The sequence below is a fragment of the Lynx canadensis genome, chromosome D1 (assembly GCF_007474595.2).
Source record: "Lynx canadensis isolate LIC74 chromosome D1, mLynCan4.pri.v2, whole genome shotgun sequence".
In the NCBI taxonomy this organism is placed as follows: Eukaryota; Metazoa; Chordata; class Mammalia; order Carnivora; family Felidae; genus Lynx; species Lynx canadensis.
In genome coordinates, this window is record NC_044312.2 from 85588191 (window position 1) to 85616034 (window position 27844).

General features: G+C 36.0%; 1 protein-coding gene across 1 annotated transcript in view; it reads right to left on the bottom strand.

Moving 5' to 3' along the window:
- Positions 1-27844, bottom strand: part of LOC115525350 (doublecortin domain-containing protein 1-like) — a 256343-nt gene that overhangs the window by 184062 nt on the left and 44437 nt on the right. The window contains 4 exon segments of the mRNA XM_032594846.1: positions 2863-3020; positions 3410-3538; positions 13546-13606; positions 26965-27083. Of these exon segments, the coding sequence (XP_032450737.1) occupies positions 2863-3020; positions 3410-3538; positions 13546-13606; positions 26965-27083 (467 nt within the window).

The window sequence follows — 27844 nt, forward strand, 5'->3', positions numbered from 1 at the left end:
TCCCTTTCCAAGATACCCAGTCAAAATGATGGGCCCCATTTGAAAGGCTAAAAGATTTGGAATAATCACCAAGACAACAACATGAATGGGTAGGCAGAATAATATAGACACTGAGAAAAAGATTTTGGGCTCAGATAGGCCTGCCTTAAATTACTAGTTGAAAGGCCTTAGTGAAGTAACTTAATCTCTCTGTCCCTCAATTTCCTTATCAGTAAAACAGAGATTAATACCTCAGTTTTACATACATCATAGGTTCTTGGGCAATAATGTACATAAGGCACTTCAGCAAAGTCAGTGTATGTTATTAAAAATTGAATGTTTTCCTTCATTTTCACATATTAGCTGCCACTAACTATGATACCTCTCTCTTTCCCCAAATTTGGCTACTTGCAGTTCTCTCCTTCTTTGGCTACTTCTAAGGAAATACATACATTTATATATCTATATCTTTTTATTCTTTTCAAATACATGTTCTTTCTTCAGATTATTTGCTCATTAACATGTTTGTTCTAAAATTCTACTTCTTTCTCCAGTTTCCACAACACAGATCATTTCACATTATTCCTTTACTTCTTGTTATGATTTTATTCTGTATTTTGTAAAGTTATCATTGATAAAAGCAAGAAAATGTAAAGCTCTCTTAAAGATGCAATAATACAATGTGCTGGGCAGTGTGTAAACCTAACCAGGCAACCTAAGGTTCAAAGTAATCAATATGCCAAATTCAGAGCCATGTTCTAATTTTGCCCAACAATTCCTTCCAAAATGGGAGGAAAGTAATTGCTCTAAGTACTTACTTTCTACTCAAAATAACTTTGTTAAGGAACAGAAAGAGAAGGAGTGAAACTGAAATTACATCTATTATGGTAAATTGTCGGGGTGGAGAGGAAAACCGTGGCTTTAAGAAAAAAAAAAAAAAAAAGAGGGCTAGAAGAGTTGTTGCAGCCTGAGACACAAACCCTGAGGGATACTCACTAAAATAAGGGCCCCAGGAATTTTCTTAGGAAATGAAATCCCAAACATGGTTAGTCAATTCCTATTGACTAAAAATCACAAACTATAAGCCCTATTAAAAACTGGTTTCTACCCTCCTTGGTTACAGCCCATTTTCACAAAGACTACTCATTGAGTGCTTGCTACATTCCTGGAAATTTAAAGACATTAATTCTAACAACTCAAATAGGTCTTGTGTTATGTTAACTAACAATAACTGCTTTGTTGTTTGTTTTTCTGTTTGTTTTGTGGGGTTTTTTTGGTTCACATTACCTAATACTACATATATATAGTATAGTATACTATACACTATATACATATCACTGGCGTTCTGACACACTGACCCACCAGGACCAGGGCCAGGAGGAGACATACATGGAAATCCCATATAGGTTTCAGAAATCTGGGAGCAGAAGGAACCTGTGCCTCCTTGAGTAGAACCCAGGATAATGACAAGCCCCCAGCATGCTCTCAAACAGCGTAGAATAGAAATGGCGGCCAAGTGAGTCTAGAAAGATAGGCCAACAGAGGTCTTATAAAACAATATTTAAGTTCCCCAGTGGCCCAGGTTTCTCTGAGTTTCTGTTTTACACGGAAAGTTCAAAGACTGCTCCCAAGGGACTTACATTCTAGTGACTGGACCAGAGTGGCCTGGCTAAATAGCTGAGGTCTTGTGGTTGTATTGTAGGGTGTCAGAGAGTTGAGATTCCTATATGTGATTAAAAAGCAAGTAGCAGGAATAAAAACTAGAACTTAAGTTTTCCTGCAGTCCAGGACATCCCCAGACTATGATACAGAAAGGTCCTAAATTTTTTCTTTTGTTTATCTGTGAACTATCTTACTCAAAACAACAAAACCAATGTGAGTTTTAAATAACAAAGAGATAATAAATTGAAAAGTCACTGTTGTTATCAGGAAAAAATGTTCCCCTCCTGTTAAAATCTGAGGCAGGAATATATAATTTAAGAATATAAGATAGCTTTTCATTGAAATAAAAGTCATATTGCACACCTTACACTTATACAATGTTATATGCCAACTGTATCTCACTCAACAAAGCTGGAATTTTTTTTTAAAAAAAAGAAATGAAAAGTTGTCACTTTTTTTCTTTCTTCATACAACTAACATTTCTATCTACAATTAAAATATTTAAACTTAGGAATTCTCTTGAACTTCAGTGAGTACAATAAGAATTATATTATTCCTTTAAGAGTACTTCAGTCAATAGTTAATTTCCAACAATTATTATACTAAAATTGCAATTTATAACATTATTTTGTTGTAACCCAACACAATTAACAATAATTCTACTACTACTACTACTAAACATAAACTTTAGTTTACCAATTAAATGAAGAGAATCAGAGAAATTGTCCAACCAAGGGTGATTTTCAGTTGGTTAGCAAAATCATTGCTTAGTTTTACTCTGTAGAAATTATGTCAACCTGTTAAATTATCACTGCTTAAGACCATCTATTGTGCACTTATCCTCAGGTCTAAATGCAATAATCTCCTCATGGACCACAAAAAGGATTGTCTATGGGTATGATGTTCTCAAGGACCTCTTGGTATTTTCACAACTGGATATATATTCAGTATCACTTTAATTATGTTATTTCAGAGTCTTTTAGTGAAATCCCAGGACAGAAGCTCTAAGTATTCTTATAAACAATACCATACATCAAACTTTAATGAAATACGCATAAATGTCACCTCTCTTCATCAAATGTGACCTGAAAACTACTGTGCTTGAAAGCCAAAGGGCTTTTGAGGTATTTCAATAATCTTCAAGAAATCAATCTTACATGAAACTGAAGGAAAACATCGAATGTCATTGAGCAATAAAGCTCCATTCTGTCAGTGCCCTACCTCTGAGCAGAAGCCTTAGGATGTTTCTCTTCCAGTTTCCTCACCAGTGCCACCATCAGCTGCCTTGTCTCCCGAAGAGAACCTTCTGGCATTAAATGGGTGTCTGAAGGCTCTGGCAGTTGCTTCAGACCAGGGATGCTGGCACTTTTTTCCAGAACCTAATAAATGAAATATAAGAATAATGTAGGTAATTTTCATTGAATGAAAATATGGCCCAAATTTAACCTTACACTTTCAGGGTTCCTCCAATCTGCCTCATTCAGCACAGAAATCATTTGCATGTGGCCAGAAGAAAAGGCAGCAGTCCCAACAAAAGCTAGTGGGTCATCCACTATTTAATAAAATAATGTTTATATAAACATATATGGATGTTTATATAAATATAAACATGCATATAGATATTTATATTATGTGTATGATTTTAAACAACCAATATCATTAAGATGTGAATTTGTGTTTGTCTCCTGAAAACAACTTGAACATTTTCTCTTTTCAAAATACATTTTAGAGATCTATTTCTGTCTTGCCTCTGGCTCACTACACTGACCTCTTCTGCTAAGCTGCTACCATGATGAGCTTTAGTCCGGGCACCATGGTGAATGTGATACTCTGTCTGGGTCACATCCACTTGTGCATTTAGTTCCTCCAGGTAGGTCAGAACAAACTGAGGATAAGCCTGTAGGAAAGGAAAAAAATAAAAAAATAAATAGTACTAGCCTTGTAAGTAACAGCTAATAATCTATACAACTGAAATTATGGGAGGATAAATTAGATTAAGAGTAAAAAGGTCTGACTAATAAACTGCACTTTATTATCTATTTCAGATCAAAAAATCAAGTCAAATAACTTTAATATTAAGATTTCTTTTTTTTTTAATTTTTTTTTCAACATTTTTATTTATTTTTGGGACAGAGAGAGACAGAGCATGAACGGGGGAGGGGCAGAGAGAGAGGGAGACACAGAATCGGAAACAGGCTCCAGGCTCTGAGCCATCAGCCCAGAGCCTGACGCGGGGCTCGAACTCATGGACTGCGAGATCGTGACCTGGCTGAAGTCGGACGCTCAACCGACTGCGCCACCCAGGCGCCCCAAGATTTCTAATTAGTTGTTTAATCTGAGCAAGTTTAACTGGATGCTAATCTTCACTCTCAGATAGATGATAATATTAAAATATTAAAACCATTTTATATAATAATAATATCTAACATATACTGAGTTATTTCTACATGAGATGTGCAATTGCTGTATTGACTGGGAGTATTCAATTCTGCTCTAGAAGACAAGAAAACAAATGGGATGGATGAAATTCATTAGCTGCATTAAGCGTAGATAAGTAAGTTAGTAACCTGAGAAGTATCAGACAGAAAGTCATTAGAGCATAAGTCTATGAACATAGATAGAAAGGGGTAGCAAAATAGGCATTTAATAGTCATGATTTGCTAAATAACAAATGAAGCGACAAATACCTATGAAACACTAAATATAAATGAGGCACATGAGACACACAATAATTGAAAGATCTTTAATTGGCCACCTATTGCGACTCTGATATTGGATTTTCAGCTAAATAACATCCACAGCTGCCCATCAGGCTAACTGGGGAGCATAGCTATTGGCCAAGTGTACTTGCCAACAAGCTCTCGAATGGAGCAAGTGTGTGTCATTTCTCAGACACCTTTCGTGTGTTGGGCCTCTTCAAGTTTTCACTCTGGTCCTTGTAACCACATCAGCAGCAGAGAAGGGTGATGCAATAGAGAGACAGATATGTCGACTTTGCAGAAATTCAGGTATGATGATCCTTCAACCCACTTACACCTTAAGTATGTTTACCTAGCCTACCTCTCTTCCCATACATTTTGCTTTGTATTTTAAATTGATTTAAAGGGGTGCCGGGGTGACTCAGTCAGTTAAGTATCCGACTCTTGGTTTCGGCTCAGTTCATGATCTCACAGTTTGTGAGTTCCAGCCCCACGTTGGGCTCTGTGCTGATGGTGTCGAGCCTGTTTGGAATCCTCTCTCCCTCTCTCTCTGCCTCTCCACTGCTTATGTTCTCTCTCTCAAAAATAAATAAGCATTAAAAAAATAAATTGATTTAATAAACTGTGATCTGAGCATTTTATTTGGTCTGCACACCTTTCTATTCCATGAGATCTATGATAGTTTATCTAGGATCATAGTTGGAGGCTACTATTGCATCAAAGTAATTTCCACATGACAATATATTTACATTTTAATCCTCTCAACAGCCCTTTGAAATAGGTACTATTATTTCGCTCATTTTAAAGATGTGGAAACAGATACAGCGAGGTTAAACAACTTGTTCAGTGTCATCCAGCTTGTTTACTAGCTCATAAAACCTAGAAATGTTGCCTCAAGTATGATATAAACTTCTTTTTTAAAGCATACAACTAAAATTCTAACAAAAAATATGAAGAGATGTTCAGAAGATAATAAACGGGCACTAAAGTCCTTATATTATTCTGGTAAAAGAAATATTGAACAACCTTAAACTTTTTTTCAGAAAATCTGTAAGTAAATATGCATGTTAAAAATGTAAGGGGCTCCAGAATCTTAAATGCATATTACTGAGTGAAAGAAGCCAACCAGAAAAGGCTACATATTGTATGATTCCAACAACATGACATTCTGAAAAAGGCAAAACTGTGGACACAGTGGGAAAAAAGATCAGCACTTGCCAGGGGTTAGGAGGGAGGGAAGGATGAATGGGCAGAGCACAGAGAATTTTTAGGGCAGTGAAACAGTTCTGCATGATACTATAATGGTAGATTAATGTCATTATACATTTATCCAAACCCATAGGATATACAACAGTATGAGTGGACCCTAATGTAAACTATGGATTTTGGGTCATAATGTGTCAATGTAGATTCATCAACTATAATAAATCACCACTCTATGGGGGATGTTGATAGTGGGGGAGGTTGTACATGTATGGAGAATTGGTGTATATGAGAACTCTTTGTACTTTCCATTCATTTTTGCTGTGAACTTAAAGCTGCTCTAAAAAATAAAGTCTATTAAAAAATGTAAGAGACTCCACCAAATTATAAGAGACAAAAGAAAAATAGATAAATTATACTACATCAAATTTTAACAGTTTGTGCTACAATGTCATCAAAAATGAAAAGACAACCTACAGCATGGGAGAAAATATTTGCAAATCATATATCCAATAAGGGGTGTATACACTGAATATATAAAGAACTCTTACAGCTCAGTAAAAAAAGATAAATAACCAAAATATTAGCAAACGATCTGAGTAGAGGATAATTCTCCAAAGAAGATATGCAAATGACCAACAAACACATGTAAGTGACAAGACTCTGATTCTGACAGTTGTAAATCCCTTATATTCTGATAGTAGTTTCAGGTCTTGCATCCTCTAACAGAGGTAAAGATATTTCATCTAAGTTTACTTTTAAGGTATATTTCCCTCTTATTGGAATAAGGCATACCTGGAACATGGGAAATTTCAACCTATATCAAATGAGATGGATGAGGCAGTGCCCAAAAGGTAGAGCCATGATGTGTCTGAATATTCTGCTAGGCATAGCAGAAGCAAAGACCAACCAAAAAAAGGAAAAAAAATGTCATGTGCTTTGCTCCCTGGAGTTGACAGTCAAGCAAAGGTGGCAGACATACCCATGTAACACAGACGAGTTCTATTATTTATCCTCCTACCATGCATTTGGAGAGTTTTACAAATTTTTCTGGCATTTTCCCTTTGGAATGATTCTAAACTATCCCCACCCCAGGTAATGACTGTTCTAACATTTGATACTATAATTCTTTAGTATTCTTCTACTTCCAAGATTAAGTTATCTTGATCTCCAACCAGGAACCTACCAGTTCAATATTCAGACCACCAGTATAAACAACTCCCTTCTCCAAAATCTGGACTTCTCTTCTAGGAAGTCGACAGCCTGATCTTTTGATTTTCCCCTTTCTAGTGCATCTGCACATCACTCCAAATTGATGTCTAATGTCAGCCCTCCAAGTCCTTCGGCCCTTTGGGCTTCATTACATTCTTATCATTCTAATCCACTTTTACCACCAGAAGATAAATTTCAATAATTTGTGTAGTAATAACATATTCAGTAACATACTTTGATCAATAATTTCCACTTTAAAAACTTTAAATAGTACTCCCAGTACATACTGATTAACAGTACTGTACTAATCTGGCTTCAAATTCCAGCTGGGCTATTTATCAGCTTTGTGACTGTAAGTTCTACTTCCTTGAGAGAGAAGTTTTCTACTGAAAACCAAGTACAAATCTGCTCAGAATTTCACATGGACCAAAATCCCCCTCAGGATACAATGACAACTCTCTGGTTGCTAAAAAGGATCCCATCCACTTGTGAGATTTTTTTTAACCTAACAGGGCTGGGGAATCCTCTTCATCACTCCAAGATGTTCATTCTATGTACATTAGAAAGTCTACATATTTGACCTAACTTGGGCCTCCATAGTAATATTTATCTCCTCATGAAAAATACAGCAAGCAGGGCTACAGAATCTCACCTGAAATGTTTTAAACTCTAGACACTCTTATCTCCTCTTGGTCAGTACATGATCAGGCATATTTTTAAAAAGTGCTTCCTGACTACAAATGTTTTCTATAGAAAACTTAGAAAACACAGAGAAACTGAAAGAAAATAACTATTCATCCTCCTACCACCTGTTTTATGTATAAACTTCCAGTTTTGTTTCTACATACACACACAATCTTCAATACAATACAAATAAATGTTCTCTTATCTGATTTTTCTCAAGATTAGCATTTTTATCTATCATCTTAAATTATTCTACATTATTTGTAATACCAATATATAGTATCCATAATAAAGACATACCATAATATATTTATGCAATCTCACTGTTGATTACTTTACCTGTTTTCAATTTTCACTATTATATACAAAGCTCTAATAAATACCCTTAAAGATATATTGTGGTACATACTTTGATTAATTCCTTGGGGTAAGTTGTTGTAAGGGGGATTTCTGTGTCAAAGGAGTATTTATTTTTATGGATTTTGATAAATATTGCTAAACTGACCCTCAGAAATATCCTAGTCTCTTAGATAGCACCCAGTGTCCCCTGCCTCTTAGTGTTCATACCCTTGTGTGGTCCCTTCCACATTAGATAGCAGGATCCGTATATGTGGCCCCATAAAGGTGCCAGAAGTGTTGTTACATCACTTCTGAGATTAGGTTATGAGAGACAGTGCACCTTCCATTTTGTTCTCCTGTTCTCTCTTGCTCTCTTTGATCACTAGCTGAGGTTGTGGACAGCACTTTGGAGAAGCCCAGATACCAAGGCACTGAAGGCTCTTGTCTATAGAGTAAGTATGCTTCAAAGCAGATCTTCCAGCCTAGTCAAGTCTCAGATAACTGTAGTCCTTGTTGACACTGTGACCACAGCTTCATGAAAGACTTTGGGTTAGAACTATCCAGCTAATCCACTCCCCGGTTCCTAGACCTCAGAAACTGAGACAATAAATATTTATTGTTTTAAGTTACTAAGTTTGAAGGTAATTTGTCACACAGCAATAGATAACTAATGCAAACAAAATACCAAAAAACTCCAACAAGTATAAATACAAAAAAAAAGGAAATGTGCCTACTTGTTTTCTCACATTTCCATCAACGTTGGATATTCCTAGTTTTAACATCTACCAATATTTAATAGGGAGAAAATACTGTCTCATTGTTTTACATTGCTTTAGCTTCTAGTTAGAAGTTCTAGTTCGAGGCTGAACTTTTTTATTTGGTTTGGCTCTTCTAATCTTTTGTCATGTATTTCCTTTTCCTGTCCTTTACCTATATTTCTATCGAAGTGTGTATCCTCTTCTACTGTTTTATCAGGCTTATTATATATTAAGGGTACTATCCTATCTCTGACATTTATATTGCAAAACTTTTTCCTATTGTCATATTTCCCTATTTGTTCTTCCTTTATGCTATTTTAGGTTAGGAGTTTTTCAATTCTTATATACTCAAAGCCATCAGTCTTTTCCTTTATGGATTCTGTCTTTGTTTGCATGCTTGTGGAGAGGTCTACTCGCCACTAGTCTGGGTTAGATGCTTTAATCCAGGTTTTCTTTTAGATATTTATGGTTCCGTGTTTAAGTTTAAATCCTTAATTTAGCTAAAACTGGTAGACTGTATAAAGGAAGTAATCCAACTTTACCTTTTCACAAATGAATAGAGGAATAGTTAACTTTAAAAACAAATCAAAAAGGAAGAACAAAACTCATCCAAATAAAAACAATATAACAAAATACAATATTATATTTAAATTTGGCCATTATTATCATTACTAGTTACAAATTATCAATTAGCTGGAATCAATATGCCAGAATCTATTGATAGGCCAGAATCTGAGCCAAATACTCAAAATGTTAGCATTAATGTCTCCATTTTGCAGACAGACAATGTGAAGCTTGCAAAAGGCTAAATGACTTGTATAATGCCACACAACTAATAAGTGGTGGAACCAAAATTAGTTATTAATATCCTAAAGTAATTCTGTCTTCTTTTTTAAATAAATGGAAAGAGCTCCATTTATGATCCAGCCGCAAATAATTATCAAATTATTCTCCATTTTAGCCTTAACTAGATGGATACAATTTTGGATGTGGCTAAATTTAGATCTAATCAAAATTTCTAAGCCTCTAAAAGAATAAAATTCCTCATTAATAGTTTTGCTCTGTGAATTGTAATAAAAATTCAGCAATTGTGTTTGGGAATGGAACATTAAAATTTTTAGAATCAAAATCCTCTTAAAAATAATTGTGTTTGAAACACAAAAGCATGAATTATTTGCTAGCTACCAATGTACAGTTGAGAATAATTAGAAAATTATAAATTATAAGAAAGGGAAAGGTAAAAATGAAAGCAGAGTAAAACTGGGTGTTTATGTACCTGAATTTGGGAAAAGAAAAGAAAAACATACACATAAGCCTTGGTCCTGTTCTTCTGTGTCTGTTGGTGGGAAGGTCAGTACTTATATAGGATAGAGTTATGTTCTTGGATACTAGGAGTCAGCTCTGTCTAGGTATATCTCACAATAAAGTCCTCATGTGAGGGTACAGGCCAAAGAGCTAAAGGGATATTTTAGTACAGTCTCAAAATTCTACTATTTATTTTTACGAAGATGAATTAGTTTTGGTCTTCCTGTGACTCCCTCTCCACTAACATAGAGCTTCACTCTGACTCAGGAATGTAGTGGAGTCAGAAACAGGACAAGGGGATAGCTAGGGTGAAACTCTGCATGAAGTTAGATAAAGGTTATTTTTAAAATGCTTTGCCAGTCGATGCCTATGTCAATTTCCTTGCTTAGGAACAGAGCTAAAAGTGTATAGGCCTGGTTGAGTAGTGAGTAGGCTGGAGTTTTAACCAGTGTGCCAACAAATAACTACTCAAGGAAATGCTATTATCTTACTTTTCAAATTTAAATTGTATCAAACTCTCTAAATTTCTGAAATGTTGCTGGTCAGGAAATAATGGCTCAAATACATAATTCTAGAACACTAGAGAAATAAAGCTATTATTTTTACCAGTCCGGGTCCAATAAGGAGATATAAACTGCATTGTAATTTGAACAGGAAAAAGTTTAATATAAACAATTAGTAGCAGGCTATTAGAGAGTCAGGAAATTGGCTAATAAGAGTTTAAGAGAACACTAAAGAATATATGAATAGCAGATAAAGGGAGCAGCCAGTACTACAAGGCCTGAGATATAATGTCCAAGGAAGAGGTCTGGCCACGGCTGACATCCAAAACACATAGAAAAGAGCACAACAATGGCTCACTAGATGGTGAATAAGTCCCTAAGTAAGTTCATCCACAGATTTCAGCAGCCTTTGGAGCTCCAAGGGAAGCTGTCCACAGGGAGGTGCCTAGCTGATGACACTCCACTACAGAGCCACCCATGAAGAACATGCTCAAGGAAACCATTCATAAGAAGGTATCCCACTGGCAGTCCTCTGCTGTGAAGCTGCCTGAGGCAGGTGCCTGGCAATAAATGGTAGATATGGAACAGAGAGGGAATACATTGATAACTGACATGCCCTGTGTTATAAGTTGAATTGTGTCCCCTCAAAAGTACACTGAAGCCTAATCCTTGATAACCGTGAATGTGACCTTATTTGGAAATAAGGTCTCTGCAGATGCAATCAAATTAATATTAGGGCTTTTGGGTGGGCCCTAAGCCAAAATGACTAGTGTCCTTAGAAGAGAAAAATTTAGACAGAGACACACACAAGGAGGAAAATGGCATGTGAAGATTCAGATGCAGAGGGAGATGGCCGTGTGAAGATGGAGGCAGAGATTGGAGTTACGCTACCACGGTCAAGGAACGTCCAGGACTGCCAGTCAGTGGAAGGGGCCAGGAAGAATCCTCCCCAAGGGGATTCAAGTGGAGCACAGTGCTGCTGGCACCTTGATTTCCGACTTCTAGCCTCAAGAATTGGAGAGAATACAGTTGCTTAAGCCACCCAGTTTATGGTACTTTGTTACAGCGGCCCTAAAAAATTAATACCCGATGTATGTCCAGTTGCATTCATCTAAGTAATTTAGCATTTCTGAAATCAAAATGGTGGGATCCTAAGGCAAACACTAACAAATACCATGCGATTAATCTAATTTTTGCCTTCCTTAAATATTGATGATTAACATTTCATTTAGGCTTGGAATCATAGACAAGGAAGAAAATCTTGAGAACTGAAGGCCACTATCTTCATTTTATTAAAGCGAATTTTTATGTAAATATACCTACAGAAGAGTACGTAAATCATAAGTATACAATTCAATCCATTTTCACATTGTGAATACCTGTTTAATTTACTACCTAGGTCAAGAAAGGGAACATCACAACACACCTGAAGATTTGTTGTTTTGCTTGGCATTAAAGTTTAAATAACTGCAATTACCCAGCGAGCATTCTCCTATATCTGTCTTCTTTGTAAATCACTGTATTTGTGATATTCATATACGTTGTTACGGGTAATTACAGTTTGTTTATAGGCATTGCTATCCTCCAGAGTCAGAAAACTAAGGCCCATGATCCAAATCTAACTGACCACCTGTTTCCGTAAATAAAATTTAATTGAAACAGAAACACACCATTTATTTACATCTTGTCTATGGCTGCTTTCGTGCTACAAAGGCAGGGTTGAGAAGTTGGAACAGGGATCATATGGCTCACAAAGCCCCATATATTTAGTATCTGGCCCTTTACAGAAGTTGTCCAACTCTGCTCTATATTATTCCATAGAATATATATATATATATATATATATATATATATATCACAATTTATCCACTTATTCAATTGCTAATGAGCATTTCCATAATCTCTACGCTGAGACTACTACAATTAGCACTGCTATTAACATTTTAGTAAATATCTTTTCCTTAAGATATGTAGTTATTTCTCTTTAGCATTAAACTAGTAGGGAATTACTAGGTTGTACAGACATGTTCAACTTTAGTAGCTGTTGCCAGTTTTCCAAAGTGCCAATTTCCTCACTTTAATAAGAAAACTGATGTAGATATTGAAAAGATACCTGCACTCCCACGTCTACTGCGGCATTAGCCACAATCGCCAAGATATGGAAGCAACCTAAGTGCCAACTGATGAATGGATAAAGATGTGATATATACAATGGAATATTCATCAGCCGCAAGAGAGAAGGAAATCCTGCCATTTGCTGATATGGATGGACCTTGAGGCCATTATGCTAAGTGAGATTAGTCAAAGACAAACACTGCATGATATCACTTATATGTGGAATCTAAAAAAGCTGAACTCAGAAGCAGAGAAAGGAATGGTGGTGAGAGGGAGAGAGAATTGAGATGATATTTACCAGTGCAAATTTGCAACTATTAAATCAATAATTTCTGGAGACCTAATGCATAGTGTAGTGATTATAGTCAACAATAATGTATTACATACTTGAAAGTTTTTAAAAGAGTTAATTTCCACAAAAAAGCATGATAATTATGTGATGTAATAGAGGTGTTAGCAAATGCTATGAAAATCATTTTGCAATATATAAAGTAATAAATCAACATGTGTAAACTTATGCAATGTTATATGTCAATTATACCTCAATAAAAAAATAAATTAAACTAAATCTAAAAATAATAGAGGGACACCTAGGTGGCTCAGTCGGTTGAGCGTCCGACCTCAGCTCAGCTCATGATCTCGTGGTCTGTGAGTTCAAGCCCCACATTGGGCTCTGTGCTGGCAGCTCAGAACCTGGAGCCTGCTTCGAATTCTGTGTCTCCCTCTCTCTCTGCTCCTTCCCTGCTCTCTCTCTCTTTCTCTCTCAAAAATAAACATTAAAAAAAAAGTTTTAAAAATAATAGGAAGAAAAAAAAAGGTGCCCTGAAATGCTGGGTTGTATCATAGTGATGGATATCATACTGATGGATTGGAAAGAATTATTTTTGGTTTTGGAAAACTTGTAATTTAAAGTCAAACAAAACCTCACAGGAAAGTATTGAGTTAAGTTATATTCTAAACTTCTGGGCACAGGGAAATCGTTGTGCATAAAAAGCATTTCTTGCTCTTAACAATAGGCACTGCATTTATAAGAACCTGAGAACAGAAAATTTTAAGAATAAAAGCTGTGACTTACAAAGTCCTTACCTTAGAATAAATGCAGCTGTCAGTTCCAAACACCCACTTCTGAGAATTATCTCCTTTATGTCTGTAATAAAAATGTAATTTAGACACTGACAACTTTTCTCCACACTGAAACATTCTGTAGGTTTCAAATGAAAGGATCGTTTTCCATATCCAGGCAGGAAGAGGACTGCCCGTTCTCCCATTCATTCTACTATCATCACTGCTACCTCACCAACTGAAAACTTCCTTCCCTAAGACAGCCAATTTCTTTGGTACCCAAAGGAGTGGTGGTGGTGGCAGTGCTGTGTGAATTACCCAGGGCAACAGCGATTAAGAGTTTTAGAGAATAAATAGAATCAATAAAAATATTCTAGAAATTTGTTTCCAAAAGAGATCCTCTCTCTATAAGACAGAAAAAAAGTAAGTATAAGTAAGTATAAGGATTAAGAAGAGGGGATGGAAAAGGATACCATGGAAAATTAGGAACATCAGACACCTGTTTCAGAAATGACCAGAGAATTTTATTAAGGAATATCATATTTTTAAAACTAAATCTGAGTAAAAAAAGAAAAACTAAAATGTGATGAAGCTAATCGGGCCTAAATTAACTAATCATGTATTCATTAATATTTAGAAACCTTACAAAGGTAGGACAAATGAATTAAATTAAGTGTAATGGGATGTTAAACAAGACTTTTCCTACTGCCTCTGAGTTTTGACAGGAACATCAATGGTTAGGAATAAGAGGTGTCAGGTAATGCTGTATTCTAAAGCAAGGCGCTTTACGATCTGGGCAGAACATGCCAAGGCAGCGGTCCAAAACTGGCTCAGTATGCATTAATCTTTTGCTCACATCCAATTTATGTTAGAAAATGTGAAGAATTCCTGGGCATTTTGAGATAGATGCTTGATAATAATGTAGGTTTCCAAGCCCCTATCCTTAATTTTGATTCTGAAGGTCTGGACCCCCACCCCACAAAAGCTACATTAACAGGTATTGCAAGTGATTCCAATCATAAGAACTCTAGGGAATTTGGATGTGTGTGGTCTACAGACCAGACTTTTAAAAACACTGAACTAGAAGAGTTGAGAGCAGTGGGGGAAGGAAAGACAACATCCTTATTATAAAAGAAGAACTGATTTGATGATAGAGTAAATGGGGTTGGGGTTAGAAAGAGGAGGCAAAGATAAGTCTCAGGAGTCAAATTTAGGTAAACTAGAAGAGAACATGACACTATTAAAATAAAGTGAAATTAGAATGGAGAAGAGAGGAACAGGAATGTGAGAAAATACGAAGAATTTTAAAACTTGGGTAAAATTATCTTATGAAACACCTTTCAAGGTCTAACTGATCCCTAAGCCAAGAATCGATTCTCAGGCTTTCAGCAAATGTAATTGCTGCTCAATTTCAGCTTTGGGTAGGGATGAGGAAGGTATTAGGGGTGTTAGCCTTTCTGGAGATCTTTTTATTTTGTAATTGATAAAGGAAAAGAGAAGCTTAAAAAAATTGGGGAGGAGCTCCTGGGTGGCTCAGTCAGTTGAGCATCTGACTCTTGATTTTGACTCTGGTCATGGTGCCAGGTTGTGGGATCAAGCCCTACATCACTCTCCCTGCTAAGTGCGGAGTCTGCTTAAGATTCTCCTTCTTCCTCTCTCCCCTGCTCACACTCTCTAAAATTAAAAAAAATATTGACTTAGGGTCCTGGACTAAAATTTATGATTATAATAATAATAATATTCATTAACCAAGACAATAACACAAAGATTGAGAATTTTAAGGAAACAGTGATGAATAAAGTGAGATACAGAGAAATGAGGTGAGCTGATCAAAAATCACAGAGCTAGGTAGTATCAAATAGGTACTAGAACCCAGAGCATGCGACTTTCAGCTGGACATCTTCTCAATTATATTGGAAAACTACGACACAAATTACTTTGTGTTACTTGAAGATTAAAAATTGGAACAGGGGCACCTGGGTGACTCAGTCGATTGAGCGTCCGACTTTGGCTCAGGTCACGATCTCGCAGTCTGTGAGTTTGAGCCCCACGTCGGGGTCTGTGTTAACAGCTCAGAGTTTGGAGCCTGCTTCGGATTCTGTGTCTCCCTCTCTCTCTGACCCTCCCCTGCTCATGCTCTGTCTCTCTCTCTCTGTCAAAAATAAATAAACGTTAAAAAATTTAAAAAAAAATGGAATAAATAGTTTAGGCTCATTAATTAGAATTTGATGCATAATCTTAGCGACCTAAAACATTTTGATATGAGGGGCGCCTGGGTGGCCCCGTCAGTTAAGTATGTGACTCTCAATTTTGGCTCAGGTCATGATCTCATGGTTTGTGAATTTGAGCCCCATGTCAGACTCTGGGCCGACAGTGTGGAACCTGCCTGGGATTCTCTCTCTCCCTCTCTTTCTGCCCCTGCCTCTCTTTCAAAAATAAATAAATAAACTTAAAAAAAAAAAACTTTGGTATGAACACAGTTTTTTACACAACTGTGATTATGCATTCACTAAATAGTTTCATACTATACAAATTCTCCTGAGGTGCTGAAAAACCTCATGTTTCAACCACTAAAAGAAGCAATAATAAACACAACATTATTGCTGGTCTTTAAGGCTGTCAATCCCAATCTTACAACTACAGTCCTTTTAAAAATAATAATAAGTGGGGCTCCTGGGTGTCTCAGTCAGTTAAGTGACAAACTCTTCATTTCTGCTTAGGTCACGATCTCACAGTTAGTGAACTTGAGCCCCTAGTTGGTGCTTGCTTGGGATTCTCTCTCTCGCCCGCTCTCTCTGCCCCTCCCGTGCTCACGCTCTCTCTCTCTCGAAATAAATAAATAAACTTTAAAATAATAATAATAATAATAATAAGTGACTGCTGTAATGCTTTGATGGAAATGTGCTGGGTTTTGATAAAATTTAGATCATTTTAACGCAGAATAGCTGTAACTCAGAGCAACTTTATTGCTTACAGGCAATTCCTCCTGTTGCCTAAATTATTGTGAGCATATTTCTTCAAGATAAATAAAATGGAAAATGATAATTTTTCAAAGTGCAAGAGTCTGAAATTGGTAATTAATATGCTGATGCTAACTGTCAAAAGCTGTAAAATTCAAAATGTTGTCTTTTAATTGAATTACAGTGTTGACTTGAGGATGAATGTGCTTATACAAACATAAACTACATAGGTTTCAGTTTTGATTTTCTGAATTTGTAGCATCTTTTTCTCAAATAATAATACAACAGGAGAGATGTTCACCAGTGTGAGGGTAGACACCACATGTGTCCTTAGAGCTGATCACAGTTGTGATAGGAGAATAAAGATATCTTTGAATAAATAGATATGTCAATAAAATGTTAAAATGTCATAACCCTAAACATTAATAATAAGGCCATTATGAAAAATGGTTTGAAATTAATATATGGCAGTTTAGGGATCTTCTCAGTGGGTAGCTAAAGAACATAAACTATAACTTGAATAAGAAAATAAATACAAATTTCCTAGCATTTCTCAAATTTTATCACAGCTCAAATTCTGCTCAAGAATTGCCTAGGAAATTTTGCAAACATGTAGTTTTATATCATATATAAGCCTTGTGAGCTTACTAGTAGTTTTTCTATCAGGAGTCTCTTTCTACATATATCTATAAATGTCACCTTTAAATTTTATTACCAAAGTTATAAAAAACAAACCTCTCATGTGGTGTCTATAGCAGGCAGGATGAGAAGGTATCATTCTAATATATAATAACTTCTTTAAAAAATAAAATTCCTACAGGGGCACCTGGGTGGCTCAGTCAGTTAAGCATCTGACTCTTGTTTTGGCTCAGGTCATGATCTCACGGTTAGTGATATCGAGCCCCCCGTCAGGCTCTATGCTGACAGCATGGAGCCTGGTTGGAGTTTTCTCTCTCCCTTTCTCTCTGCCCCTTCCCAGCTCGTTCTCTCTCTCTCTCTCTCTCTCTCTCTCTCTCTCTCTCTCTCACAAAATAAATAAACATATGCAAAATAAAATTCCTACAAACAAAAGTTCATCCATTCATTTTTCAAGACATTTTATATGTAAAGAAATCAAATTTAGATCCAATATGCAATGATGCTCATATGGGATTGAATTAGAAAATGCCATAGAATTTCCTCTTCTTGGTGAACTAGCAACAGCTAAAAAGATTTTTTATTTTTTAAATTTTTTTAACATTTATTTATTTTTAAGAAAGAAAGAGAGAGCACAAGCAGGGGAGAGGCAGAGAGAGAGGGAGACACAGAATCTGAAGCAGGCTCCAGGTCTGAGCTGTCAGTACAGAGCATGACCGTGGGGCTAGAACTCATGAACTGTGAGATCATGACCTGTGCTGAAGTCAGATGCTTAACTGACTGAGCCACCCAGGTGCCCCTAAAAAGATTTTTTTACAGAGAAACAAAAACAAAACTTAAAACCAGTAATAACAATACCAATAATGACAAAAAGAGAGGAAAATGAAGAAGCAGTATTTCATCCAAGAATCAAAGTCATAAATATCATGACGTGTGCTGGACTAAGGTTGAGAGACTTACAATCCAGTCCTGGATCTGACATTAACTAGATAAGATACATGACCTTTCTAGATCATTTAGTTTCTAGTAGACTTGGAATTTCATTTCATTTCATTTCATTTTAATTTTAGAGAGAGAGCATGAGCTGGGCAGAGGGACAGAGGGAGAGAGAGAGAATTCCAAGCAGGCTTCATGTTCAGTGCAGAGTCTGATGCGGGGCTCAATCCCACAACTCTGGGATCCTGACCTGAGCCAAAATCAAGAGTCAGATACTCAACCAACTGAGCCACCCAGGCGCCCCTGGGCTTGGAGTTTCTTATAAGATAATGATATTATTATTATTATTATTATTATTATTATTATTATTATCACAACCACCACCATCACGACTATTACTACTTCTACTAGTAAAGAAGGTTTTGGAATAGATGCTCTTTAGAGTCCTTCCTCGTCTGAAAGCATATGACTTCCAAGACAAGTTAGATACTCTCTCTCCTTTCACAAGTGAGGAAATAACTATCTGCCCTGGGAAGCTTACTCATTGTAACTCATTGAGTATGCACATGCATTATACTATTCCTATTGAGAATCTATAAAACGTGTGTACACACACATACACACACACACACTTTTTTCTTTGAAATATGCCATTTATCAGAGGGTAGAGGCAAGAAGGCAGCCCATAACTGACAGTTCAGTTAGGGGAAATTTCCTAGGCTAAAATTCATTATTTCCCAGTTGACTGTAAGAAGGACCATCATCATGCTTCACAATTACAAATCTATTTTCCCAGACAGCTTCCAACAGCTCTGGTGTCTTCCAATCTTATCAGGATCAAAAGTAGGATCCACATAGAACAGACAAAGGGATTTCCCCTCCATGATTCTTAACACAGTAGGAGTAGAGATAAGAAATTTCATCCATCAATCCAATTGTGAAGTTACACATAGACAATTTTCTATTTGATGTTGACATTTCTAATAGTGTTTTCTATATGTTTGAATATTACTTACATGTCCGATGCATGGCAAATGGTCCTTTCTATATTGTGCAGTTTGTCATTCTGCTTTATTCTAACTCTTAGCCTCCTAAAACTTCAAGACTTGACCAAAGAGATGATTTTCAACCTCTCTGATTACCTGGTAACCTGCTGTCTGTTTACTTGTCTTTTCATCTCTGCACCTAGCACTACACAGCTACACTTGAGGGTTGTAGTTAATGGTGTCTTTAGAGTAGTGTTTGTTTAACCTAGTCTAGATTAATGTTGGCTAGTTATCATTCCATTTCCAGCAAGGCCTAAGTGGGGGGGGGGGGGGGGAGGAGTAGATCCAAAACACCATAACTGAAAGACTAACATTGAAATAAGGAAGGTAGTAAAGATTATCAGATAGGTAATAGAAATGAATAAACCAGGCTAGAGCTAGTGTGAGGGCTATTACTGGGAACAGTGGAGAATATAGAAAATCAGAGGGTGTATGTTCCATCTGAATTTGTCCCTGCATGACCGGTGTCATGAGATGATGAAAGTCCAATACTGCCCATTCTTGTGATTGTTTTTTCAAGAAAACACAGAAATATGTAATTTTTGTGTGTAAAATCTCCCTATTTCTATAGGCTCACAAATAATTTAAAATATTATAATAATGTGCAGCCAAACAAAATCTATGGGTCCCTTGTTTGTTATCTCCATAATCTAACCTCTGTGTCCACATGGCGGTATGGGTGTGTGTGTGTATATGTGTTGCTTTAATTAGTTTGTGAATTTAACACTAAACTCCAGATCCTCCATATTCACATTCTTTAAAGATGAAGCAAAATAAAGATTAAATGGTGGCCTTATTAAAGGACTTTGATGCAACTGGTTTGTAAGATGTCCAAAATATCTTTTAAAAAGAAGCAGCTTTGACTTTAAGATTTATGATTTTTATAATTTTCTATGATTTTCAGATCACTTGGTAATGACATCATTGATCTGCCTTTCATCCACTCATGGCCAGATGCACATCACAGAAAAAATATTAAATACAATATTGCAAGCATTTGCTATATTGAATAAGAATAAGATGAGTGACACCAAATGAGACATAACCGACCTAATGAGGCATGATATGTTTACAATATTCTCTATGAATTGTCAGGTTGCTACTTTTAGTGCTAGTTCTATGATTTTTTTACTTGAAAGACTGTATCTTGACTCATAGCTTTTGTTAAGATAAGTATAAGATATTATACTACTTAGGAGAAAAGGAAAAAAAATTGTCTCTAGAAGGTGTATGAGGATATTTACATTATTTAAAATAAAATATGGTTTGTGTTTAAAAAAAATAATAAGCCACACAGGCACTTCAGATACTCTGGAAAAGATAAATATACTTGAAAGTATCAGAGGTGAGGTAAACACTAAAAATCTTGGTCCCTCTGCTTTCTAAAAAACAAAAATGTAGCTTCACAGTTAGTGAGAACTTCTGGTTTTCCAAATTTTCTACTATTCGCTTCCATTTTGCAATAGATTTTGCTTCTCAGATAAAAATCAGGTTGCATTAATATAAAGGGAAATAATCTTCATTTGCATAGGAATTCTCCCTTCTCCCCCCACTCCTGCCCATCCTGCCTTTCTCCTTCTCTCCCTCTCTCTTCTTTCCTTCCTTCCTGAATTAAACCAAATCTTTCCTTGTAAGTGGAGATTTAAATTTTGTTTAATGTTTATTTATTTTTGAGAGAGACAGACAGACTATGAGCAGGGAAGGGGCAGAGAGAGAGGGAAACACAAAATCCAAAGCAGGTTCCAAGCTCTGAGCTGTCAGCACAGAGCCTGACGTGGGGCTCGAACTCACGAACTGCAAGATCATGACCTGAGCTGAAGTTGGACACTCAATAGACTGAGCCACCCAGGTGCCCTAGAGATTTTTTTCAAGTTAAACATAATACAATTTTTTAAAATTATTATCTCTTTTCTCACTCAAGCTCTCTTCTCTATAGGCAACGAGGATATCAAGTTTGTGGCTTCAGTCTTACTCAATTCTGTGACCATCCTGGCCAGAGTAGGAAGTAAACCTCAGTGGGGTAAGGCCAGATCAGCACTAATTTCAGTATCCAATAAGCCCAGGGAAACCTCTCGGCATGAATAGCATGTTCTTCAAGCTATATATAACCTTTCCAAACACCTACCATTTTGACTGAGACCACTGATAAATTCTTCCACTGAGAGTGGTCTTCCCTCACCATTTCCTTCTAAAGTAAGCACTTAGTCATTCTTTACCCACCATTTTGCTTTTTTTGTTTGTTCCCTAGTTTGTCTTTTTGTACTTTTAAAAAACAGCTTTTTTGAGAAATAACTGACATACAATATTGTAAAATATTGCACAACTAATGGGCACATATTTGAAGTGTAAAATTTCACAAGTTTTGAAACATGTACATACCTATTAAAACATCACAACAATCAGGACAATGAACATACCCATGTCCATCTCTCCCCAAAAAATCACCCCCAAAGTTTCCTTGTGCCCCCTTTTAATCTCATTCTCCTACCCCTCCCCACCTTCCTATCTCCAGGCAAGCACTATTCTACTTTCTAGATTAGTTACCATTTTCTAAAATTTTACATAAATGTAATGAAACAATATACTCTCCCTTCATGATTTCGCTCCTTCCCCTCAATATAATTACTTTGAGATTCACTGATGCATGTATCAAGAGTTGGTTCCTTTTTATTGCTGAGTAATATTTTATCATATAGATATGCCACAATTTATTTATCTATTCACTTATGGATGTACATTTGCGTTGTTTCCAGTTTTCACTTCTGGCTTTAGAAATAAAGCTGCTGTGAACATTCATGTACAAGTTCTTTGAAAGGATATCTACTTTCATTTCTCTTGATTGAATTTCCAGAGCGGAATGGCTTGGCAATAAGGTAGATATATGTTTATAGCTGAAACATGTATATATCTGCATATGAACATGTATATATGTATATATTTTAGGAAAGTAGCAGCTCTTCTAAAATGACAACCATTTTATATTTCTGCCAAGTAGGTATGACTATTGTAGTTGCTTCACATCTTCCCAACACTTGGTATGGTCAGTCTTTTAAACATTAGACATTCTACTGTATATTTAGTGGTACTTCATTGTAGGTTAATCTTGCATTCAAATAATGATTAACAACTTTTCATAGGCCAACTGTATCTCTTACTTGTTAAAGCATTTGTCCAAATCATTTATCTGCCCATGTTTTCTTGAGTTGTGTGTGTATTCTGCAAATATACATTATTTGCAAATATTTTTTTCTTTGTGTGTAGCCTGTCTTGTCAATATTTTAACAGTATCTTTCAAAGAGCAGAAATTCTTAATTTTAATGGAGTCCAATTTATCAATTTATATCCTTGTGGATCATGCTTTTGGAGTCATGTCTAAGAAAGTTTTGACTAATACAAGATCATAAACATTTTCTTCTATTTTCATCTACAATATGTATAGTTTTAAGGTTTTATATTTACGTCTATGATCCATGTTGAGTTAATTACTATATATACGGTGGGAGAGGCATGGATCAAGTTATTTTTTATTTTTATCTTTTGCATATGTATATTCAATTGTTCCACCACCGTTTGTCAAAAACATTCTTTCTCCAGTGAATCTCCCACTTTCATCAAAAATCAATTGATCATATATGTGTCAATCTATTTAGGGATACTCTATTCTGTTTCATCAATGTAATGGTCTACTTTGGTGCCAATAGCACACTCTTTTAATAACTATAGTTTTATAATTAGCCTGAGGCCAGGCAAAATAGTTCTTCCAGCTTTGTTCTTCTTTAACAAAATTATTTTGCCTATTTTAGATCCTTTGCATTTCTGTATGAATTTTTAAATCAACTTGATAATTTCTATTAAAAAAACCTGCCAGGGTTTTGATTGAGATTGCATTTAAATATATGGAGGAGAAGGGCCCCTGGGTGTCTCAGGTGTTTAGGTGTCTGACTTCAGTTCAGCCATATCTCTTGGTCCATGGGTTCAAGCACCACATGGGGTTCTCTGCTATCAGCTCAGAGCCCCCTTCAGATCCCCTGTTCCCCTCTCTCTCTCTGCCCCTCCTCCTCTCTCTGCTCCTCCCCCTCCCCCATGCAGGCACTTTCTCTCTCTCAAAAATAAATAAACATTAAAAACAAATAATAAATATATGGAGGAGAATGGACATCATGATGATATTGAGTCTTCTAATCTATGAACACAGTATATCCTAGCATCTATTTAGTTTTTTAATTTCATTTATCAATGTTTTGTAGTTTTCAGTGCAGAAGTCATACACATATTTTGTCTGATTTATCCTTAAATATGTCATACCTTTGATGTTACTGTAAATGGTGTTTTTAAATTTTAATTTCCAAAATTGCTTGTTGCCAGTATATAAGAATACAACCAATATATGTATATTGATCTCAAGTCCTCAAACTTGCTAAACTCATTTATTAGTTCTAGAAACTTCTTGTATATTTCATAGGATTTTCTACATAGCAATCATGTTATCTGAAAATAAAGATAGTTTAACTTCTTCAGTTCATATCTAGATGTCTTTTATTTCTTTTCCTTTTCTTGTTACACTGGCTAAAAGTTCCAATGCAATGCTGAATAGAGCGGAGTGGACAACTTGGTTTTTTTTCCTCATGTTTCTTGTGCTTGGAAGTTTTTGAATTTCTTGGATCTGTGGGTTATAGTTTTCACAAAATTTGGAAATTTTTCAGCTATCATTTCTTCCAATATTTTTTTGTTCCCTGTGTCTTCCTTCAGAGACTCTGATTACTCACAAAACAGGCATTATAAAATTTCTCATATCTTACTGATAGACTGTTCTCTGAGAAAATAGGCAACAACCTCTTTGACCTTGGCCACGGCAACTTCTTACTTGACACGTCTCTGAAGGCAAGGGAAATAAAGGCAAAAATGAACCATTGGGATCTCATCAATATAAAAAGCTCCTGCACAGCAAAGGAAACAATCGACAAACTAAAAAGCAACCAACAAAAATGGGAGAAGATATTTGCAAATGACATATCATATAAAGGGTTAGTATCAAAAATCTATAAAGAACTTATCAAAATCAACACCCAAGAAAAATAAATAATCCAGTGAAGAAATGGGCAGAAGAAATAAATAGACACTTTCCGAAAGAAGACAGCCAATGGCTAACAGACACATGAGAAGATGCTGAACATTGCTCATGATAAGGGAAATACAAATCAAAACCACACTGAGATAACCACCTCACACCAGTTAGAGTAACAACTCAGGAAACAACAGATGTTGGTGAGGATGTGGAGTAAGGGGAACCCTCTTGCACTGTTGGTGGGAATGCAAACTGGTGCAGCTACTCTGGAAAACAATGTGTAGATTCTTCAAAAAATTAAAAATAGAATTACCCTACAATCCAGCAATAGCACTACTAGGAATTTATCCAAAGGATACAGGAGTGCTGATTCATAGGGGCACATGTACCCCAATGTTTATAGCAGCACTACCAACCATAGCCAAATTATGGAAAGAGCCCAAATGTCCATCAACTGATGAATGGATAAAGATGATGTGGTATATATATACCATACAAGGTGTGTGTGTGTGTATATATATATATATATATATATATACACACACACACACACACACACACACACACACGCATATATACATACACACACACATACATACAATGGAGTATCACTCAGCAATCAAAAAGAATGAAATCTTGCCATTTGCAACAACATGGATGGAACTGGAGGGTATTATGCTAAGTGAAATAAGCCAGTCAGAGAAAGACAGATATCATATGCTTTCACTCATATGTGGAATTTGAGAAACTTAACAGAAGACCATGAGGGAAGAAAAAAAAAAGTTACAAACAGAGAGGAAGGCAAACCATAAGAGACCCTTAAATACAGAGAACAAACTGAGGGTTGATGGGGGGGAATGGGTGGCGGGCATTGAGGAGGGCACTTGTTGGGATGAGCCAACAAGTATTTGGGTATTTTATGCAACTGGGTATTTTATGCAAGTGATGAATCACAGGAATCTACTCCTGAAGCCAAGAGAACACTGTGTACACCTGTATACACTGTATGTTAGCTAACTTGACAATAAATTATACCTAATTTTTTTTCTTTCTGGCTTTCATTGTAAATAGTTTGTATTGCTATCTGCTCAAGATCACTAATATATTCTTCAACAATGTCTAATCTTCCACTAGTCACAGCATATTTTTCATTTCATATACTGCAGTTTTCATCTCTAGAAATTTGATTTGAGTCTTTTTCTATCTTCCAAGTCTATATTTAACATGTTCCATCTTTTCTTTAGCTTCTTGAATATATGGAATACAATTATAACAACTGTTTTAATGTCGTGTGCATTAATTCTATATTTTATGTCATTTCTGGGCCAGTTACAATTGATTGACTTTATTATAACGGTGGACAATGTCAGCTGAAGCATCTCTGGTTCCATGGTCAGTGGTTTGGACTTGTCATTATCACTAGAAGATGATTCTTGGTTTGTCTCCAGTTTACAGCACTGATTCTGCCCCAGAAATCTTGTTATCCACTTCACATACAACACCACATCAAATTGGGAATTGCTTTGGGCTCTGTGACCCTCCTTAGAAACCATATGTTTAGCACCCTAATAGCACAGCTAGTTTGCTATGATGCCATGATGCCAGCATACTGTCTCCGTCTCCTTCTGCCTAGGTTTCTTAATATTACCTACTCCTCCACTGAGGTATTTACTACCACACATGGCACTCATTAGCAATTTCTTGATTGGGTTTTGATCTATACACAGTGTCACTTTGTGGCTAAGAGTGGGTTATAGTGTCTGACTGCCTGAGTTTGCATTCTTCTCCAACCAGTTAGTAGGCATGACCTTGAGTAAGTGATTACTCTGTACTTCATTTTCCTCATCTGTAATAATAATGATAGCTACCTTATCCAGTTGTTATTAGGATTAAATGTGACAATAAAATATAAAGGAATTAGAGTAGTGTCTGGTTCAGAATTTGTTGTTGTTAGAATAAGAAATAAGCTAAGATTTACACCAGGGAATCTGACTCTGTAGACCACATAACACTTAACCTTTATGTGATATTCTAATACCTGCTGGACAATCTGCTCTGTCTATTAAAGAAAATATCCCTTCTTATTTGTGGTTGGGCTGGTGTCTTTGGTGCCTAAGTATCCCAGTTCTGGTTTCAGCCCAAAGCACATTTTATCCACCCAAAAGTAGTTGGATAATAGTTTTCTAAGTCCTGAAGCACAGTAGGACTTGTTTTTGTCAATTCTAGGTGAAACTGAAAGACAAATGAGCAAGAAAAAAAAATTTCTAGGAAATAATATTTCTATACTGTTGGTTCCTCATTCCTAATTTTTTCTAAATCTGTTTTCATTTTGATTTTGACTTTCCTAAGTCAGCAAAAACAAATAAAAAGGAGACTCGAGGCCTTACAAATCAGCAATTTCTGTCTCCTCAATTTTCTTTCACAGTTCAATATTTCATATCCAGAAGATTTAGAAAAGGTTAAGAATACACACAGAACATTAAATATTTAAATTAACAACCAATATGGATATAAAGAAATGAGTTCCAATAATTATAGAGTAGAGCGGCAGCTTGTCTACAACATGGATACATGTTGAACACCAACATTTCGCTTTTGAAAATACCTAAGAAATGCTACCAAACTAAGTAGCATACATTTGCAAGCTTATTTTACATAGGAAATTAATATTGATATTATGAACACAAATTTAAACACCTAATGAATATTCCATCTAAGCTGGAAGGCATCATGATTTGACTGCTCAGAAATCTTGAAATTAACATTCATTATTTTGAGCCAAATAGCTCATAAGCATTACCTTTTCTGTAGGATTAATTTGTACCCTTCTAGTGATGTTCCCTCAGCAGGCTTGACTCTGATTGGGTGACCAATAGCCAGGCAGCCCTGTGTTATCGCCCGGCTCAGGATCATTCCAGTCTTCCAATGAATAGAAAGGGGGGAGAAAGGTCTAAATAAGTTAAAAGAACCAGAAAATTCAACAATGTGTCACAACTAGTGAGGTCATTATGCCTGGATAAGCCCGGATATTAACAGTTGCTGAAAGTGAAACACTACCCACAAGTTAGCAGTCAGCGAGCCCTGCTCAGAATCAGTGATCTTCTGTCCAACAAGGGTGGCATTTTACAGTTCAGCGCAAAATAAAACAGACCTTGATATCTTCATTTGTCCTTTTTTTCTGTGCATATTTCACAGGGCAGCAATTTGGGGTCCATCATGTGTCACTTGTTATAGTTATGACTACAGAGCTTATGTGAAATATGTATGCACAGAAAAAAAAAGAGCAGTGAACTGAAAAGATTGAAACAAATCCTTAACCTTTGTATGAATTTAAAGTTTTACTCTGGGTCTAAATACCATGGGTTAAACATTTTTAGGTGGTTTGTGAACTACTTTTGCTTTAAATGTTAAGATACTCTGAATAGGAAATTAAGAATATTGTTTAAATGGCCATTTGACAATTTTCTGATTTGAGAATCAACAACACATTTTATTTCATTTTTTTCAATATATGAAATTTATTGTCAAATTGGTTTCTATACAACACCCAGTGCTCATCCCAAAAGGTGCCCTCCTCAATACCCATCACCCACCCTCCCCTCCCTCCTACCCCCCATCAACCCTCAGTTTGTTCTCAGTTTTTAAGAGTCTCTTATGCTTTGGCTCTCTTCCACTCTAAC